We start from the raw sequence: 20,943 nt of genomic DNA, 5'->3' as shown, positions 1-20,943 counted from the left end.
GCATACAACTCTCACATTTCCATTCTCAGCTGCACTGTGCTCGCCTCCTGCTCAGTATGGGGTTAATCTACTCCTGTAAGAGGAGTCAAATTGTCCTGCACAAAACTGGGAATAAATCTCACCTCTGGACTGGCTGGTGTGGTGTGCCTGTTCTCTGGATCCAGCATTGCTCTTTCTACCTTGCCAATTTATCTTTATTCATGGCCTGTGCAAGGCACTGGTTGAAGGACATGTTGCTCCAGGCGCAGCTGGAGTAAGAATGCCTGGTTTACTTTTTTTTTTTTTTTTTTCCCTGTTCAGTTTTGTACTTAGAAAACAAGCAAATATTGTTTGGATTAAAGGGAAAGAAAAAAAGAAGTCTGCTATGTAAAATTTGCTCAGAACTCTGTATCGCTCTTTGGTTTAATCATTTAAGAGCAAATGAGATTTTCTGTTGGGAAGTAGTTTTATATGTATTTGTGTTCCTTGCCCTTGTGCAGTAGTACTGCCAATTATATTTATTAGCCCTAAATATTAAACAGCTGGAAGGATTCCATTGTATATAAATAAGACATTTGAGACCTGGAAGGTTGCCATTTCTAATACAGCCAGCTGGTGCTTTTTACAGTTACATTCAGCACAACACTACTGAATTTCACTTCCATTGAGTGTTGTGTTAATGACAATAGGAGGACGTGGGGTGGTTTGGGATTTCTCTAGGAAATGCCATTGTGTAAAAATACATTGTTCTGAGAGACTGGCTAGCAGGGCAATGCTATATTATGCACCTGTTTTTGTGCATTTTGATGTAAATATTTTTTTTGTTTATGTGTTTTGTTGGCAAATCTAAAACAACAAACTGCAGGGGCTTTTCAAATGGGAATTTTTAAGTGTTCTTGTGCCACAGATGTTTTTCACTTTCTCTGTTGTGGTGCTGTTTTCCCATTCAAGTAATGGTTTCATCTTTAAAAAATCCTGCTTGCTGATGCTTCTGAAAGCATTTGGTCATCCTTTGATTTTTTTTTAATGCAGGCATCATTGTTACGATTGGTACAAGATATAGCTAAAATAGTAACAAAAATATCGCTCCACTATTAATTTGTTCCTAATCTATTTGTTAGAAAACTGTGGCATAAATATATCTTCCTGTTTAGGTAGCCAGCAAACAGTTGGGAGAAGTGGATTCTTCCCACTTTTGATTGACTGTGTCCTGATTATTTCTTTGTAATCACTGCCAGTGTGTGTGGCTACATCCATGTTTTGATGCCAGGCAGTGGTTTAGGTGAAGCAGAGGATGGTGCTGGACAACCTGATACTTCTTATTTGTTATTATTGAGCTGTCATGTCTAACACTGGATGAAATAATTCCTTGAAGACACATTTTTTTCCACCAGATTGCCACATCCACAGCTTTGTGTGAGATCTTGGATAAATTTCCATCTCTGAAACAGCTACACTTAGAGGCTGAATCTTACCTAGTTTATTCAGTGATTGTGGAGAAAGGTGCTTTTCTAAGAATTATTGCTTAGTACGTATTTCAGCCATGGGCACTGTTGGGTTGAGAACTTCCCAGAAAACCTGATAACCTGTGAGATAAATAAGATTGAAACCTGTTTCTCCAGGAGATATATAGCTTAGGTGGGGGAAAAAAAAAGAAGAAGCTCTAAATGCTTTTCTTATCCAAGATCTGGAAGGCTGTCTGAATGCTGGATTCAGATGTCTGTTAGGAAGTCAGATGTTTTCCTCCTTGACCTTTTTACCTTACTGTCATTAAGAGGCTTTTGCTTGCTGAAGGGTGAGAATCAGCTGTCCTTACAAATTTGTTGATGAAGTACTCATCTGTCTGCCAATTAGAGATGGGGGAGAAAAGATGGCTTTTCTCGTCTTTCTGCAGTTTGGTTTGATTATTAGTTGAGTATTCCCATGGAAAGCTATGCACTCTTGCTTTCTCAATATTATTTATATGTGCTTAGATTCTATAAGACAGTTATTTATTATAATTTTTATTTTATTTTATATTTTATTTCACAGTTCTTTAAAAGCTCAGAAACATAACTGCATGGAGCACAAATCTGACCAGTTTGGATAATTTGGGATAAATTTGGGGCTAGTTGTATGGTAAAATGCTAGACCTCAGTTTTTCTTGGGGAAGTTTAGTATCTGGATACTCTAAATGAGGTTCTCATCTTACCTGAGCACTCAACAGACAAGATATTAATATTTTGTCTTGGTTGTAATTCTGAAACTCTTTTGTTTAGCTGTGAAGAAGCCCAAGTTTTAGGTTGAAGGTATGAGTGTACCAGTGTCAATGTCTTATGAAGGTTTATGTGAAATAAATGATAATTTCACTGTATGTATAGTTTAATTAGAAAACTCTTGCAATGCAGTTTATTTTTTCATTTACAACTTAGAAAAAGCTAAAAACCTCCGTCTAGAGCCAGTGGCCTGAGGTAATTTCACTGATTTTTTGAATGTAAAGTGTAGGAAAAAAAAAATTCCATGGTACTTTTAAAGTTTCTTAAAATCCCAAATCAGATCCTTTTCTGTCCTCTGATCTCAGCTGGTTGGTATTTATGGGCCTTGAATCAGCATCTTTGGTGATGTTATGAGGAAAGTTTCCATACTGATGAGCTGCCCTGGAATGCATGCTCCTATAATATGGTCATTACAGGATTTTTGTTAATAGCAACCTTTAAGAACTCTTGCATCCTGCTACTATTTTGTTAAGCTTTTAAACAGCATGTGGGGAGGTTCTTTTTTTTATTTAGACATGAATTATTTTAATGCTTATCTCAAGTTGGAATTTTATACTTTGTAGTTTAAGAATTTTATAGCAATGTGATGCTGACAGAAAAAATGTTGATTTTTTTTTTTTTTTTTGCAATCACACAGTTGCATATATGTTGTATTGTAAATCAAAAAATATCCCTCTGTTTCTTATTGTAATTCAGATTTTTTTTTTTATTATGATGGAGAAAAAGACACAAAAAGTGATGTCACAGGCAGGATGAAAGAATTGAGATCACTCATGTCCTAGATTCCCACATTTAGGGGGAACTTTTCCTTGAAACATCCTACATTCTTCTGTACATTTCCTTTTGTAAGAAATGAACCAAAGCTGTAAGTCCAGCACAGTGCCAGATATTGGAGAAGAAAATCCTTTTTGGCCCAACTTTGTCACTCAGAGACACGAGCTAGACCTTCTCACTGGGGATCTGGAGATTTTTCTACACCACTGAAAGCAATCTCTTGTTTTCTACCATTAACAGTATCCAAAGAAGATTTTAAAAGTCAAAAGCAAACAAAAGAACATTTTCCAAAGCCAAATCACACGCTGGGAAAGGAGTGGTGCTATGGCACTTCTGGAAATGCTTCAAAAGTATTGAAATGCATCAGGGGGACATGACATAAATACTGTGTAATAATACAAATTCAGAAATTGTGCCCCATATCATTCTGTCATAGAGTCCCTGACAACTTTTTATAAACATCTTTCTAAAACATTTTGAATTTATCATTCGTATTGGACTTGGAGGAGGATAGTCCTGCCATTTCATCATTGTAGGATTTAGGACTTGCCTATTAATTTCCTTTCTAACAAAAGGCAAGACTGATAAATATCCATTTACAGTTTTGTACAGTATTGAAAGAAAGAAATTCCAGCTGGGACACTTCTGAAGTGTAATGCTTCGTTGACCAGAGCAACTTGAGGTTTAGTTTTTATTTGTCACTACCTTGATTTCATTTGATTGATAATAAATTAGGCCAATGTTCCCAGGTTGGGTCTGTTTTGTCCATGGCAGTAACAGGTGAGTGATCTCTCCCTCTACTTATCCCTACACACAAGTCTATTTTTGTATTTTCTCTCCCTGTCCGTTTTGTTATTTTCCCTGCTTAGTTCTATCCCAGGAATACGAATTGCTCTCTATTTATTATTTTAAAAACTTCTAAAAGAAATTTTGTTATGATTGTAACTTTGCAGAGCATGTTGAACACATGAATTGCAAGTACCAAAATAAAAATTAAAACAAGTACAAAGACAAGGTTTAAGAAACCTTACTTAATGGAAAAAGTTCAGTGTTCTTGATTATCTGTTTACCATTAAGATCCCTTTGAAATGGCAATCCAGAGGCTTACTGGGAAGAATTGCAATGGATGAGCAATGCAAATGTACTGCTTGCTTTTTACTTTGATCATGATAATTATTGAATTCCCAAATGTACTTGATTTTGGTACTTGTTGTGATTTGAATGCTCTTCCTGTAGTTTTGGTGAGTTATTTAATATTTTCCTAATGAAATAGCTACAGTATTCACAGCTTTATAACTGCTAAAGTATTTTAGTCAATTTAGGACTGAGACAGTGGCCTTTCCCTTCAGCAAAGCTTTAGCATTAAATGATAGATCTAAAATTTTGTTGTTTATGTAAGTGGATTAACACAGACTTCCAGGCAATCTGATCTTCACTGAAAATTACTGAAATTATAATTGCTTTAAGTTATTAATTGAAACTTCTGGACGAAGAACATAGTAGTTGTTATGCCTTTGTTGCACAAGTCATATATCTACATTCAAAAGTCTGCTGGATAAGAAACTTTGGCAAAAAAAATTATCATGAGACTTGTTCAGAAAACTAACATCTTGCTGTGGAGATGTTTTAAACTGTGCCAGTTCCTGGTTTTGTCTCAATCTCCCACTGGACATTTAAAATAGAACTGGTTAGAAATTATATGGAAATGATAACCACTGGATGACTTCTGAGTCAGTGCGAGCTGCTTAAAACGCCTGTAAAATTTGGTTTCATTGTATAATCCTATTTAGTTTCATCCAGGTGTTGTTACTCAGTATTTATTTGTCCAGGTAAGAGCTGCAGATAAATCAGTGCATCCAGCTTCACCGGAGGCAATTGTGGCTCTTTGAGGCTGGGTTGGATGGTTGGCTCAGGGCCTGTGCTTGTGCAAGGACATCTGTCAGAGGAGGGTCCTTCACTCAGTTTTGGGAAGCTGGCAGAGGCTGGGAGCCAGGGTCCAGCTGCCTCTTCACAGCAGCTCATCCTTGTGTGGCTGGTGCCAAGCTCTCAAGTGGCCACAGGCTCCAGTGTGGTAATTTTGACTCAAAAAGTCCCTGCACTGCCAGTTCTTTTTGGAAATAGATTTTGTTATGGCATGCTGCAGAATATCAGCTGCTGTAGACACATCCAAGATTGTGTTTTAAACTCTGTTGAACTAGTCAGGAAGAGATAAAACTTGTGTATAGTCAGGTCTGTAAAGTGAATTGCAGTAAACTTGGTTTCAATTAAAGGAAAGAGTATTTACACTGCTTTTATCTGCTGGTTTAATAACATGGTTTAAAATCACATCTTCAGTGCTGTGTGGACAATTTCATTGTGCAGACCAGCTCTTAGTCAGATCAAAACTTCCTTAAATTAGTGGGTTGAGACTGAGAAGTCTCAGATGCTACTCTGATATGTATGTCCATGTGGTTTTTTTCCTTCTTTGTATATGTGTGTGATATACATGCTTTGTAAACCCAAGATGCTGTGAGCACTTCTGCACCATGATTTTTTGTCTTTATAGTGGGAGCAGTTCTTTCCTCTCCTACTGTCTGCACTACACTAAGTCCTGTAGCAAAAGGTGCTTATGTACAAGTAATAATTAAACTGAGATCTTAAATAGGAAATTGGTATAACCTGATTTTTGAGGGAAGATGTTTTTCTGGTAGAAATTATTCTTTGTTTCCCTTCCTCAGGACTGGCAGTGACTTCTGACAACATACTTGATTCTCCAGTTTTTGTTGTGGGTTTTTTTCTTATTTTTTCCTATGATTGTGTAAATATTCCTTTTTGGTGAATGTGACTTTGGAAACCAGCTAGAACTTGTATGTGAGTAATTCTCAAGTAGGAAGCACCTTCCTTCATTTTTTGGGTCAAAAATGTTTGTCAGCTGATGACTGTTGTAAAAACAAGTCATGACCCTTTGTTCTTCAAAAACCATTCCCGTGTCACAGTCTATGTGACACAGAAGAACCAACTAATCAAGATATGGTAAATTGGTAGTAATTCATAGTCCAGTTCAACCCAGTTTCCGAAATTGTTTGTGTGGGGTACACATATCCCAAGGAAAATCGATTGTCATGCTTTGAATAAATGTAAAAATGTAGCATTTTATTGCGATTGACTGTATGGAATTTCAGTTGGAGCTGTTGGCTTTTGTTGAATCTTAGAAATAAAGCTGGTTCTAAAAGTGCAAATGTGTGTTGTCCTTGAGGGTCTCTGCCATTTGAGGTGAGTGTTGTAAAGGCATGGAATTGTGGGTGAAAGGACAGCACTGCTTATTGCTTAGGAAATTACATGTTTTTAGTAATGCAAAACAGCTGTAGCATCTCTTTCATCCACCTTGAAGCAAATTGGTAAAAACTGACTTATTAATGGGAAATTCTGTGATAATTTAAGATGCTCTTAGGTTTTATTAAGAAAAAAGTAAGAGTAGGTCCAACCAGACCTTATTGTTTATTTTATAGTGATGCCAAAGCAAAGTTATTTTTGCGTTTTCACAGCTTTTGGTCTAAACTTTTTTTTGTTGGTATAACAATGAATCTTAAAACATTTTATTTTCTTCTTTTTTAATTTTTTTTAATCCAGTGGGAAGAGATCAGTGGTGTTGATGAGCATTACACTCCGATCAGAACTTACCAAGTGTGCAATGTTATGGATCACAGCCAGAACAATTGGCTGCGGACGAACTGGATCCCGCGCAACTCGGCTCAGAAGATCTACGTGGAGCTCAAGTTCACCCTGAGGGACTGCAACAGCATCCCCCTGGTGCTGGGCACCTGCAAGGAGACCTTCAACCTCTATTACATGGAGTCTGACGACGACCACTCGGTCAAGTTCAAGGAGCACCAGTTCACAAAGATCGACACCATCGCGGCCGACGAGAGCTTCACCCAGATGGACCTCGGCGACCGAATCCTCAAGCTGAACACGGAGATCCGTGAGGTGGGGCCCATCAGCAGGAAGGGCTTCTACCTGGCTTTCCAAGACGTGGGTGCCTGCGTTGCCTTAGTGTCGGTGCGGGTGTACTTCAAGAAGTGCCCTTTCACCGTCAAGAACCTGGCCATGTTCCCAGACACGGTGCCCATGGACTCCCAGTCGCTGGTGGAGGTGAGGGGCTCCTGTGTCAACCACTCCAAGGAGGAGGAGCCCCCCAAGATGTACTGCAGCACGGAGGGAGAGTGGCTGGTGCCCATCGGGAAGTGCTTGTGCAACCCTGGCTACGAGGAGAGAGGCTTTGCGTGCCAAGGTAACGCTGCCCCGCGTGCTCACAGCTCTGCTCTGAGCTGGGGCTTCCCCTGCTCCCCGTGGTGGGTTGTGCTCCTTTTCTCCAGGTTCTGGATCTCTGCAGAAATATCAGCCAGTTAGGTGGTAAAATTGCCATGCGAATGAGGTTTGTTCAACCTGTGTTAATAACGTAATTTGCTAAAAATATTTGGTAAGAGTCAACGGCTGATTTTTAGTAACACATTGTGTAGTAAATCTAGCCTCTCCTACCACTCTTGGACCTTCTTCCAGTTTACAATGGTTTTCTTAAATGTTTATGTCAAAAAAGTGATTTTTTTTTGGTGTCTTTTTGTCTTTTAAACCTTGTGTCTCAATATATGACATTTGCCACTGAGTTGGGTTGATTAATTTGGATTGGTTGGTAAAAAATATGTGGTATTGCTCCTGTAGCAAAATTACTAAGTGCAGATACAATTGGAAGATTAACAGTTGAAGTTTATTCATCAATACTAATGTATTTTAACTCCATATTCTCTAAACTTGTGATTTCTGCAAACTGTGGTTATATGAATGCTCCCAAGAGCAAGAGTACACTGGGGATTTGGGTTTTTTCAGAAATGGTCTTTCAAATCTTAGTGAAATGCATGTTGTATTTACTAATTTTAGTATCAACCAAGATGGAAGCAGTTAACATTTTTATGCTTTTTATAAAATTACATTTTGAAGTTTTGTGCTGATTCAGTCTTTTCACAGCGTGCCTTGAAAGGTGTTGGCTGTAGCAAAGGGTCTTGTGTTAAATACATAAGTAAAAAATTAAACAGTAATGTCTGGAAATCACATGGTTGGAAGCAGAACAGCTGAGATGTTTACTGTGGGGTGTGTGTATATGTATAACAGAAATTTAAAGTATTCTGAACCTGGCTGGGATAGTGCCTACTCCTTTTTAATCAGTCCTGCAGCAATACTTATGTCAAACAAGTAGGTCCTAGGGAGTTACTGAGAACCCAACAAACCATAGCCATGACTTTTTCTCAGAAAATGTCAGGCAGCCATTGGGGAGAAGGGGTAAGAGTGTTCTTGCTTTGATTTTTCTTTTAAGGAGATTTTAAATAATCTTTTGCCCTTGAATAAACTGAGTAGCCTGGTCTAAGGATGCTTTTCTGGGGTAAGGTACTGTTATTTATCAAAAAACAAAGTAAGCTCTTCTGTTAAGAGCTGAATTCAGGGGAAGATATTTTATTGTTCAGATATGCTTTATCCAAGGCCTCCTACAGATGTACTTAGAAATGCTAAAACATGAGTGACTCTTTTATCCACTGTGTATATTCTTGCTTGCTACAAAGCCTGTGTTCCTGTAAATGGTTGGAAGCTGTTGGTTTAGAGTTTCAGTCACAGGTGAGCACAGAGAGACTACAACTGAGCAAAAGTAAAGCTAAATAAATGAAACTAAACTTTTATTATAAACAAGTTTCCAAATGCTTGAGGAAGGCAAGGCAGCTCCTACTGAGCTTTGCAGAGAAAATCAGACCACAGAATGAATATATTTTTCTGGTTTGGTTTTTTGCTTCCTCACTCACTGTTGATCAAGGGGGTTTTGTATGATGAAGCTGTTAACAATAGCAACAGGTCCTTCTGGTTATTCTGAATTAACATAGAATGTTCTGTTAGCTTTTATTGGATGTCCTATTGATCAGATCCTTTCAGTGCGTGTGATTGAAGTGGCTCTTTAAAAGCAGGAACTCCAAACCTCACATTTGTTGGCATTGGTGGTACAGCAGGCATTGGAAAACTCAGAAAACCAGTTCAGCTTTGACCTCAGGATCAAGGCTGCTCCTGCATCTTACTTTCTCTTTTTCTTCTCTCCTTCTCTTGCTCCATCTTTTATGGTGTTTAAGGATTTTTGCATTTCCTTGTTGGTTTTTTTTTTGTTTTGTTTTTTTTTTTTTCTCCATCGAAAGGACAGTAAGATCAGGATTGTGGCAATGTAACCCCAAAATGCTGTTACAAGCATGGGCTGGAATGAAGGCATAACTTAGGAAAAATAAGTTTCAGTTGAAGTCTGAAGGAGTAATTAGCAGAGGTTATTGTCTTCCCAGTGGTTAAAAACATTTAAGAGCTTCTCAAGATCTTAAGAGATCATAATTTGGTTTGTGTTCAGACTGTTTCTGATTTTGTTTCCATAATGCTGTTTTCATAAACAATGTCATTTTGCATTAGCCTGAGATTATAATTGAGGATTAAAATGAAGTACTTTAATGGTTTAAGATCAGCCTATTTAAATTCCATTCAGAACAGCTTTTCTTTGTACTTGGGAAACTAGACACAGTCATGGCCTCCTAAATATGTCACCTATTTACTTGACTGCTTTCTTTTCTCTACACAACCAGGAAAAGTCAACATAAACTCAGATAATTTTTTGTTATTGGTGCATATTTTTTATAACACTTTGTATGTAAGCTTGTATATATGATGGGTTTTTTCTGGATGGAATATTGTTCTGTTCTGGATGCTGTTGACTGATTTTGTTTCCTGTATAGCAGCAACTTCCCTACCTATCAGTCAGCAAAAGAATTTCACTGTGACCATCCTTGTCCTCCTTATTGGGTGTTTGTGAAGCAGAGATTTCCCAAAAATTATACACTTGAGGTTAACTGCTTAAGTTTTAATTCCTCCTCTAGCAAAGGCTTGTGTACCTGCTCAGTGTTTGGGAGGGATTAGAGTTTCTCTGAAGTGAAGTAAGATGTGTTGGGGAGCAAGTTGGAAAAACCACATTTTCATACCCATTTTTCACCTTAATTAATGCATATATTAGTTAATTAAAATGGAATATGCCATACACTGTAGTCTGTTTGTTATTAAAGCTTTTTTAGCATCACAGTGATCCTGTCTATTTAATCTTATTTTAATATTTCATGGTTGAATGGGCCTTCTTTCTCACAACATCTTTTATAAGCTATATTTTCACTCTGACCAAACTACAATTTCCTGGCATCTTCTCTCTTAGAATTAGTGTTTTAATTATGGGGAAAATCCCCAAGTTGGCTGGAACTACATATTAAGCTTAATACTTTCTAATAATCTCCATCCTTCTCCTCAGTCAACAAGGGAAAAATCATCTTTTCAATTTGTTCCCCATAAAACAGGCAGAATAGATCAGGTTAGATCTGTCTTAATATTCTTTCTCTGACAGTGACTAACAGCATCCTTCGAAGGAAACTAAGGGACAGTATAAGAAACTAAATAAAAGTGCTGCATTCCTGGGTGAAGCTTCTGCCAATCTACTGCCAACTTTTTTAAGATTTAGGACACATTTTGCAAGAAAGACTTTGTACAATAGGAGTCAGTGACCAGTCTCTTGGTAATTTGTCTCTATTTTGACTCATTTATATTTTTAATCTCTTAATTTTTGTGGCAGTGAATGCCATATCTTGCCTTGCTTGTAAAGCATAATTTCTTGCTGTGTGCAATCCTTCTTGTTTAGAGTCACTGGGATAAGGTTTCCTATGTTCCTGTATAGTGAGGAAATAACTGCTGCCTTTTCAGCTTCCATATTAACAAATTTCAAGATCTCTTTCATGTCTAATAGCTCATCTCTAATTCCTCTTTTCTGAGCTTTTCCTCTCTACTAGTGCCTTCTTTTTAAAAGGACAGCCTGATTGCTCTGTACCTTATCCTTTTTGACTGCTTCTGTACATATAATGTGATTTTTATGAAAAAGGCAATGAGTCTTGTATACACTATTTAAGTTTCAAGTGCAGAAGGAGATTAGACAGTGGCTTAGAGTTTGGAAGAGCCCAGAGATTGAGTTAAAAAAAGGAGCATTCATATCACCTGCCCAGTGAGGGATCTGTAAGTGGAAAAGCTTGACTCAGTTTTATTTTGAACACCATAGAAGAACTAGATCTCACTCTCTGAAGGTTGGTTAGTTGGGATATTGGTACTAAAATAAATGGGAAATGTAAGATAAATGGCAGAAAACCTATCTGTAGTTCTCTAAAGCTCCTCAGGGAAATAATGGAAGCCTCATTTCAGGAGTTGTTTTTTAAAGAATTGCAGTAACCAGATGATAGAGGAAATCCTGCACTGGCAGGTTTGGACTAATAAATCTTTTCTATACTGAGTGTGTCTATTCTGATGGTTACTTATGCACTTGAGGAAGACCAGTTGGACATGAAAAAGGTTATTTTTCATTACAATATACTTAATTAGCAAGCTTGCAGTGGGAAATTGTTTATCCATGTGAGACCATGAGAGAGCTTGAATGCTCTTTTGAAGGCTTCCAACAGGCAACCCACCATACCAAAATCAAATTTTCTGGCTCTGGTTATCAAATTAAAAATTTAAATTGGTGAGCCTGAACAGAATGACCCAAAAAGCATAGAATAACATATTATGCATGGTGTTGTTTCAAGGTATAGTTCTAAATTTTAGTTGCTGGAATTGAGTAAGTCTGAACTGTTATATTTCCTATGTAATGCTATGTAATAAAGTCGTAAGCTTTAATCATGAGTGACTGATACATTTTCTATAACAAAGCCAGAAGGAAAAAGAATGTAACCCAACAGTTCTTCCTTATGTGTTCAACTTTTATCTATTAATCAGGTGGATTGAATGGGAGAAAAGGGAGTGAGGGGTAAAGTGAATGGGAGAAAAGGGAGTGAGGGGTAAAGGAGGGAGAGGATAAGTTCACTCACTTTGCCTGGTTATTGCAAAAATGACTTCACAAAATTTCCCCTAAGACTAAATTTTTCAGTGCTTCAAGTTGTGCAGTGAGCATCTCTCAAATCAATTTCTCTCTCTGAGTTTCTGGAGATATGAAAGGAATGCCATCTGTGGCTGCTAAATCTGAACCATCACATATATTGCTTAATTCTTTGAGTGCAATGACTGCTGCAATTGAGGTAAAAATATGTAAAACATCATTAATACCAAGGAAGAAAAGCATTTCTCCAGACTACTTTTTTTTCCTCTATGCTTTAAATAACCATTTTGTCTCTGCATAAGTAAATCTAATTTTTACTTTCCTAGATCACTAGGAAAAAATATGACTTTACATGTAAAGAGAAAAAGATGCTGTGAGGAACTACTCAATTTTGTGCAAGTGAAAACGGAAAGAAGGCACAAATGCTTTTTGCAGATGCAGAGTTTCCCTTGGAATTAATTCAGTGGCTTGAATGTGTTACACTGCAAAAATGTGAGGCCTTAACTCTTAGACTCTGCACAGGAAAATTTACATTTAATAAAATATAGGCAATGATCATATGGAGATCATTCAATATAATAATGGAGCAATCAAAAAAGTTTCCTTTTACATGAAATCTGAAAAAGTTGAGGATTCAAATTTTTTAAGCAGAGGTCTGAAGTGTGTTTTTTATTCCTTTGGTTTGTATTGTTTTAATTTTAAAAAGGAGGAGAGGTGCTTTTTAAAAGGACTCCTAATCTTTCAAGCTGGTAAACTAAAATGACAGAAGCTATAAATTATGAATCACTTTATATGTAAAATATTCATTGTTTTGATCCACTTTATATTCTGTAAGTACATAAACAGAGCACAACAGTGAAGGATTTACCTTCCTGCTTAGAATTTATTTAACTCTTACAAAAGTTATGTTGAAGATGTCCAGGTGATTTTTATGGGAGAATAATTATGTTGCATTCAATACTTCCTAATGATCTCAGCCAACTTTTTATGTAATATTTTCTGACTATTACAAATTTGGAAAATATTCTCCAATTTGTTCATCATAGGCAGTAGATATAAAAATGCAAGTTTTTAAGGCAAAATTTATTGGGCACAAAGTTGTGATTTTTTGACACATATTTGTCACACATCCAGAAGAAAAAAAACCAAAATTCTGAAATTATTGGAAAAGAGATTATTCTTTTATATAATAATATGCATATTCTTTCATACATGTAAGAAAAGTGTTATTTTGATCCTTTTTAGTTTCTTGAAAAAGCTTTTACTAAATTTCTTGGAGATTGTGATAGAAGTATTTAAAAACATGATTATAAATATTATAAAGTTTTTAACACTCAGTGATCAGGAGCTTGAATTTAACATTACTGTTGAGTGTTCTTAGAAAACTTAGCAGTACAACTCTCCAAGTTGTTCAGCGCTACAGTGTCAATATATGTCAGGACTAGATAGTTTAAAATTGAATTTTTGTGTTTAAAACCAGGTGGGAAATAGAAAGGTTCACTCAGAAAAAGATGGAAATATTTGCAAAAGTGTTAATCAGTCACAAAATGCAAATTAATACATTTGTATGTTTGTTTAATCCAGATATGTTACCACTATAAGTGTTTGTTCTGCCACTTTGTGGGTGTGTTGGCAGTTTTTTCCTTGTCTCCCTTACCTGCTTTTCAAACAACAAAATGACCACCCCACCCTAAACCTTGACAAGAAAACTCCTCAAACACTCCGCTAGAACCCAGGTTCTCTCCAGTTTAACAACTTTGTGAAACATTTACTTGCTCTTCTCAACACAGAAATATTTGCCTTAATTCTCTGCCACTCACCTGTTCAAGAGCGCTACCACTGAATTTGTGTGCAGGATTTTCCTGCAGGAATCTCCTGGATGTCTGTCACTGAGTATCCTAAGGGATCTTGCTGGCATTTCCTTAACCTTTTCACTGGAATGGGCTCCCTTCTTTGGAAGTTTTCAAAAGATTAAAGACTAAATAATGAGGATCATCCTCAGCACGTTTTGCTCACCGTGCCTTGGGTGATTTTTCAGTCTTGGACTTGCACGAAGGTTGCATTGTCACTGGAAATTCAGGGAACTTTTTCCACTGGTTTCCTGTGGGAATCCAGGGCTTCCCTCTGGCTGCCCTGGAAGGTCTGGGACCCTGGCAGGGGTCAGGAACCCCCTGGACAGAGCCCCCAGAGACACTGTCTGTGATCTCTGTCCATGGAAAAGAGTTTTCAATCTTACAGGATGAATTACAAGCTCTGAGTGTTTGATATAAGTAATGATTAAGTGTGGCACGGGTGCAAAAGTAAAATTTTAGGATTCTAGATGAGGGGTCCAAAGGGACAAGATGGAGGAAATTGGGTGTGTGTTGTCCTTTTTCTCCTTCTTCATGCCCTCCATGTTTCACTGGAGTGTTGGCATTTTTCTGTTGTTTCAGGCTGGGGACACACTGTCCAACGTAGGTGACAGATATTGGCACATTATTGTAAATCCAGGCCAGGGAGTTTCTGGTATTTAATGTTTGTAACATCCCACTGAGGGCAGAGCCCCACACGCTGCCCTGCAGGACAGAGCTGGGCAGGGCAGCAGAACATGTTAGAGATAAACAGAATAAACAACCCTGAAACCAGCACAGACCAATTATGGCTTCTGCTTTGGCAGCGGGGCTGAAAGACAGAGACTTTCTACAATCTCAGAATCATCAATACCACAGATTCTGACAGTTTCCCTGCCACTGGCAGAGTTTATGGAGCAATTTGACAATCCCTTCTTAGTTCCAGAGTGGGACTTATAAAGGCTAACAGGGGTTTGCATTACCCCTGGTAGCTGGCACTAGGCTTTAGAGAGCAATTGCAGAAAGAGCTGTGAGTTTTGATAACACACAGCTCTGAAAATGCTCTCAGAGTAAGGACCATCTTAAAAGATGAGTACAAGATGAGGAGAATCTTCTCTGAGTCTGCTGCTCCTCAGTGTGAAGCACAAGATGTTGTCAAAACACGCTGTTGGCAGACATCTAAATAACTAGCAATTGATAGCAGACTTTATTGAAACACTCAGACTGTGGGAGAAGTAGCAACATTTGCTGTTTCTTGGATGACAAACTCAATAACATTCAGTTCATTTGTAGTGTCTCATCCTCCTTGTGTTTGAAATTCTGTCATTCTGTCTGAAATTCAGTGTTGTTCTTTATGGCATGCCAGGAAAATAATAACTTAGACTTCACACAGCCTGTTTAGGGAGAGAAAATACAAAGTTTACTGCCTAGAATTTGTTTGTGGCTTCAGCTTTAAGTATCAGATACCCTGGCAATTACTGTAGGTATTGTTCTAAGGCAGGGATAGCCCTAAATGATGACAAATCCTTCCCAGGTCAAGGAGGTGAACTATTTCACCATCATGGCTCTGTGGGTTCAGTGCTTGTCTACTGTAAGGTTAAAATTTGATGTGATAATTTAGAACAGCTGCTCTTTGACAGGAAGATTCACTTTCAGCAAGGGAAGAAAAAGCCATATGGTAAAAGCTGATGCTGTGCCAGGCCTGAATAGCTGCAGAAGTGATACAGGACAGTTCTCTTCAACATTATGCTTGAAATAAGGTATTTTACTTGCCATTGGTGTTTCCAGTCCATGTGCTTTTTCGAATTGTGACTTAACTTTTCTAAACTTTTTACAAGTACTTTTTTCTAGCTATTTTTATATAATACTTTTTATTAACAATGATAGTCAATTGTCAGAAAAGGGTGGGGGGCTTTAACAGTATACAGTTTATCCATGGCCATATCCAGACCACTTTTTGTACTCTAAAAGCATATCAAAGTTTTATGGAATGATTGCTTCAAAATTTTCAAGTAAATTACTGTGTATTTTTAGAGGCTGTGTGTCCCACACTTGACTTCAGATGCTTTTAGCAGAGTAATTCACTTAAGTGACACTGCTTTTGTTCACATACTTAAATTTCAGTAAATTGAGCATGTGAAATAGCATGAAACCTTATGAAATTAGTAATTCCCTGTGCTCATCCCAAACAGTAGTAGGAATAAGGTGGTCATCAGGAGTTCAAAATCTTATGGACAATTCATCTGTCCTCCAATTTAGAGAAGGGGAATAATTTGTCACAATAACTAGTTCTACATAAAAAGAAAAACCCACTGCTTCTTTTTGATGTGGCAGAGATATTTAAGGTGAGGAGAATAACAGAATAAATTACTTAGAGTGCCCAGCTCTTACCTTTAAAAAATGCCACTAAACAAGTGACCAAAAATCTTCCACCAGCAGTTCATTGCCATCTAGAAATACAACTTTTTTGGTGTGTCCCATTCCCGTCTCTCCCTGCATAATGAGGATGGGACAAAAACCTGTTGTTTAAAGAAGAAAAAAATTCTTTCCTTCTCCTAGGAAAAAGAAAAAAAAAGAAAAGATAAAATCTCTGAGGTGACTATAGTAAAGCAGTAAAATATGTTGAAATGATCATCTGTTATCCAGCTGAACTAAGAAAAGACCTAAAATGTGGCAAACATATTAAAGTAAAATATTAAACATTCTTTGATGTTTTGCAACCCTATACAGAGGTCACTTAGGCAGAATTTGACCTAACCTGACCAGCCCCTTTATCTCTGTAAGAGGTAATTCTGAGATTTAGGTATGCACATATAGAATTGTTTATTTATAAATGTCTTCTGTAGCAATTTTTTAATGCCACGTTAATATTAAGATGGTGTTGTGGCAGGCACATTCTTCTCTCTCTCAGGATTTTTCATAGAGGTGCACAGAGAGAAGAAAGAGAAAACAATTTCTATTTCTGCTCCTTCTTTTTCCCATGTGGAATGTGTTTGGAGAATTGTTTACCTGGACTGAGTGCTTGATTGGATTCTGGTGAGGATTGTTTGAGCCTGATGGCCAATCCAACCCACCTGGTGCTGGACTCTCACAGAGGGTCATTGTTAGATATGGGAGTTAGAAAAAGTAGGTTTGTAGTTTTAGTATCCTCCTTTTATATAGTATATTAATGTATTTTAGCAGAGTTATAATAAAGAAATCATTCAGCCTTCTGAACTGAGTCAGACATCATCATTTCTTCCCACCAGGTTCACCTGCATTTACAATATGCTGCAGAATCCAGTAAGTAAAAATTCCTCCTTTGTTTTCCTAATGAGGGGCATAATGCAGTCCTTGCTATTATTATAAAAATTACAAGGAAATTATTCAACAATATATAGTTCAGATTTAACAGGAGCATCTCCAGCTGCTGTAATGTGCCTCTTTAGATGCCAGAACAACTTGAACTCTCTGAAAGTCTAACAGGATTTTTTTCCTGGTTTTGGTAATGTGATCCTAATACTGAGATGATAGCTCTGGGCAGTTTATTTTAAGAAGCTACTCTTCAAATCTGCTCTAGGAATTTTCAGGTTTTGCTCCCAAAAGGATAAAATGGAAAACTGAAACAGGGCTGAGGGACTGTGACTTGAAGTGGAGTCAAGATGTATTAACCACGAGAGTGAGATCACTGCTGCAGCTGCAAAACTGGAGTTATCCTGGGGAGGAGGAGGAGGTGGCTGGGTGGGAAGCAGAGCATTGTAGCTGGTTAGAAACCTCAGGTAACCTCAGCTAATGAGCCTTCATCTTCATTAATTAATCAACTATTCCTTCAGCTGCTACTTTTATGCAGTGTATAATATCTCTGGGTTTTTTTTTGACTTTGAGTGTCCAGAGCCTTCACTTCGAGCTCATAGGAGTATTTGTAAATGCAGAAGATGGAATTAGGAAGACATGAAATTTTTATGTGTGAGTGGCATTTGCCAAGCAATGTGAGTCTTGTTTCTCACCCTGTGTGAGGGGATAAACTGGCAGTGAAATTAACAGTGAAAGGGGAATCAGCTTCTGTGTCTTTTCTCTGCCCACACCAACCACAGCAGATGGTGGAAGAAGGCTAAAAGCATTTTTATAAGAGGGTCAGAATAAGAAAGAGAATGAGGAAAGAGACTAGAGAGAAAAAAAATCACCATAATAAATAAAATACACTTATTTCACTGAAACCTAAATTCTGAAATTAGTATTCTTAAAAAAAAAAAAGTTACTAAGTAAGAGGCTCACCACAGAAAAGAAGGAATACTGATTTTAGTTCAGACAGGAGTATGAGTCAGTGGTGTCTTTAAAGGGTTTAATCTGTGCCCACCTGCTAAAAATATTCATGTTTCTGGGGAAATAAATTTGGTGACTGCTTCAAGTCCATGTTTGGCGAGGTCTCTGTCACAGGCTCACATGGAATTGGTCTGCAAATAATAATATTAAATTGTCATAATGACTGTGTTACACTGAGTGATTGAAAGCTGATGTGAGGTGCAGTAAACAGTGACACATCTCCTGTGTTTCAGGGAACTCTGTCTCAATGAAGCTGAACTAAAAAAGATTTACTGTTTTCTCAAGAGCCTTCTCAGAGGAAGGCATGAATTGTCTCTCTGAATTTTGTCTGGCCAGCATCTTAATAATTTTTCCCCCATTTTTTTTTTGTGTCACTGAATTTCCAAGGGCTCTGGGTGTGTACCTAGCAGTTTCTCAGAAATTCTGGAAATTACGTGGGAGGTGGACTGGAAGATCTCCAGAGGTTCCTTCCAACCCTGACAGTTCTATGATTCTGTGAACTTGAAAGTCAAAAAGCTGCACCTGGTTTTGAACTCAGTGGATTTGGGGCTTTTTTAGAGCTTTTCTGTATAGTGGATTTATCCCTGCTCTGCAGCATCCTTAGTAGAAGGACATGAAATAAAGCACTTGTCAGTGATGTGACATAGGAAGCATGGTCACATCCATGGTTTCCCTTTGTAGGGATGACTCAGAGGTGCAGTTTGTCATCCTCATCCTTTGGGAACAGCTGCTTCATGCCGTATTCATGGGCAAGCAGCTGCTGTGGCCAGGGAGGAGCTGTGTGTGTGCAGCAGAGCTCAGAGTCCTCCTCTCCCTGCTTTCTATGGCCACTTGTAGAAGGTGAGAGGAGGTATCAGGTGATGGATCCCTCAGAGGCTTGGAGGAACAGGGTAGCAGAGCTTGTTGGGCTGGGTAAAAGTTTAATCCTTGTTTGCCCTCACACTGCAGCCATGCTCCTGATCCGTTCTAATCCACAGCAAATCTGAAATGTGATGGCAATAACACAGCTCGCAGGAGTTTTCACTCAATTGGATTTTGGGTTTTGCCTCTGATCTACAGCTGCAGTGTGATAACAACCTAACCTTTTAATTTTTAATCTCTTCCCTGAACAAGTAGGCCCTGCTTTCCCCCAAAAGTTAAATACTAATCTTTAATTGAAAAATACACAAGGCACTGCCAAATCCTGTGGTAAAAGCAGGTGTTCAGGCACAAGCCTGTTCAGTAAAGAGCTTATTTAAACATGGATTAAAGGCTTCTTTGGAATTGAATGCGTTGGGTTTTTTTCTGTGCAATAATTACTTTCCAGAGCCTGTGTGTTTAAATGGCTGCCTTAAAACCTAGCATAGCCTCTATCCCAAATTCTCTAATAATTAGGGATTATTTTATAGCTGGTCAGTTATCCATCTGCTGGGAAGCTGCCTTGTCTGATGTCCACAGATTGCTGTAATTCAACCTACAGGTGTTTTCTTGGTTTTGTGTGGTCTGGAGGAAAGGAGGCTCAGGGGAGACCTTGACTATACCTGAGACTGTGGCAAGGTGTGGCCTCTTTTCCCATGGAACTGCAGGACAAGAGGGGACAGCCCCAGGAAGGTTCAGGTTGGCCAGCAGGAAGATTTTTTTTCCCTGTAAGGGTGAGCAGGCATTGGACTAGGCTGCCCAGGAAGGTGGTGGAGTCCTCATCCCTGGCAGTGTTCCAGAAACACCTGGACATGTCAGTGCCATGGTTTGGTTGGGCTGGTTGGTCTTTGGTCAAAGGTTGGACTGGATGATGTTGGAGATCTTCTCCAACCTTGGTGATTTTGTGATTCTGTGCTCCCCTGAGTCATTTTTGTTAGGCACTTGGGTTCTATGTTGTGCTCCTACCTCCTGCCTTCATCTTTTTGCTAGATTGGAGGTTTGAAGGCAGAAAGGGGCTTTTATCCTGAATCAGTTTGGTCAAGTCTATCAGATTCCCAACCTCCCTACCCAAACACAAGGTTATGTATTCATAACCTTGCTGTGGGATCACATGGGAGACTGAAAAAAGTTTCTGGGAGTTAGGACTTAAGAAATTCTCTTGACATCTTAGAAGTGACGTGTTTTGATACAGTTAAGACTTTTGGTCCTTCCTTGCAGATTGTAAATCACAGTCATTTCACTTTGTTTTGTGATGTTTGATGATGTGTTTGTTGACTTTCTATAGACTGTTTCCATTACTTGAAAATCTGTCTGTGTAAAGGTTGACTTAAAAACAACTGGAGGAATAAACAGTGTTATAAAATCTCTCTGCAAACAATTTAGAAACACTAACTGGTTTTGGATAACAGTCCACATTGTGGAGTAATTTGAGAAGGTTTCTAGCTGAGGGGAAAAAAGAAAATATATAATTTTTTCCTTCCACCAGTAGTTGTGAAGACTTTTGGAGTGAGATGTACTTGACTGTTATGTTCTGGAGACTCTTGGATGTGAGCAGAATCATTCACACCAGGTCCCATTAGGAGTTCCCTTAATGTCAAGTTGAACACGTGAAGGGATGTGACAACCGTGATTTTGTGTAAAGATTGAACAAAAAAAAGATATTTATGAAGACAACTATTGGTAGAGGTACTAAACATTCCCATTAGAGAGTCATCAAAAGCGTGCCTGCGAGGCTTTCACTGCAAGGCAGGGAAATGCTTCCTAACAAATATAGACTTGTTCATTCTGGGGGAAATGAAATGAGGAGAAATGAGTAGAAATCACCAGTGGCTCTGGGTGTGCTTTTCCCTGAGGAGCAGGAGCATCCTCTGCATCAGAACCCATCCATAGGGTCAGAGCATTCATTCCTCCCTTCGTGGCTGCTAAAATAACTTTGCACTCGGCCTTCTCACGCTGT

The 20,943-nt window shown here is 38.2% G+C and overlaps 1 protein-coding gene across 2 annotated transcripts in view; it reads left to right on the top strand.

Moving 5' to 3' along the window:
- Positions 1–20,943, top strand: part of EPHA3 (EPH receptor A3) — a 178,145-nt gene that overhangs the window by 46,648 nt on the left and 110,554 nt on the right. For both annotated transcript variants that reach the window (XM_021550215.3, XM_021550214.3), the window contains exon 3: positions 6,618–7,278. In XM_021550215.3, the coding sequence (XP_021405890.1) occupies positions 6,618–7,278 (661 nt within the window). The remainder of the gene's footprint in view (positions 1–6,617; positions 7,279–20,943) is intronic.

This window comes from Lonchura striata, chromosome 1 (assembly GCF_050655825.1).
Source record: "Lonchura striata isolate lonStrDom1 chromosome 1, ASM5065582v1, whole genome shotgun sequence".
In the NCBI taxonomy this organism is placed as follows: Eukaryota; Metazoa; Chordata; class Aves; order Passeriformes; family Estrildidae; genus Lonchura; species Lonchura striata.
This window is presented reverse-complemented; position numbering and strand designations above follow the sequence as displayed.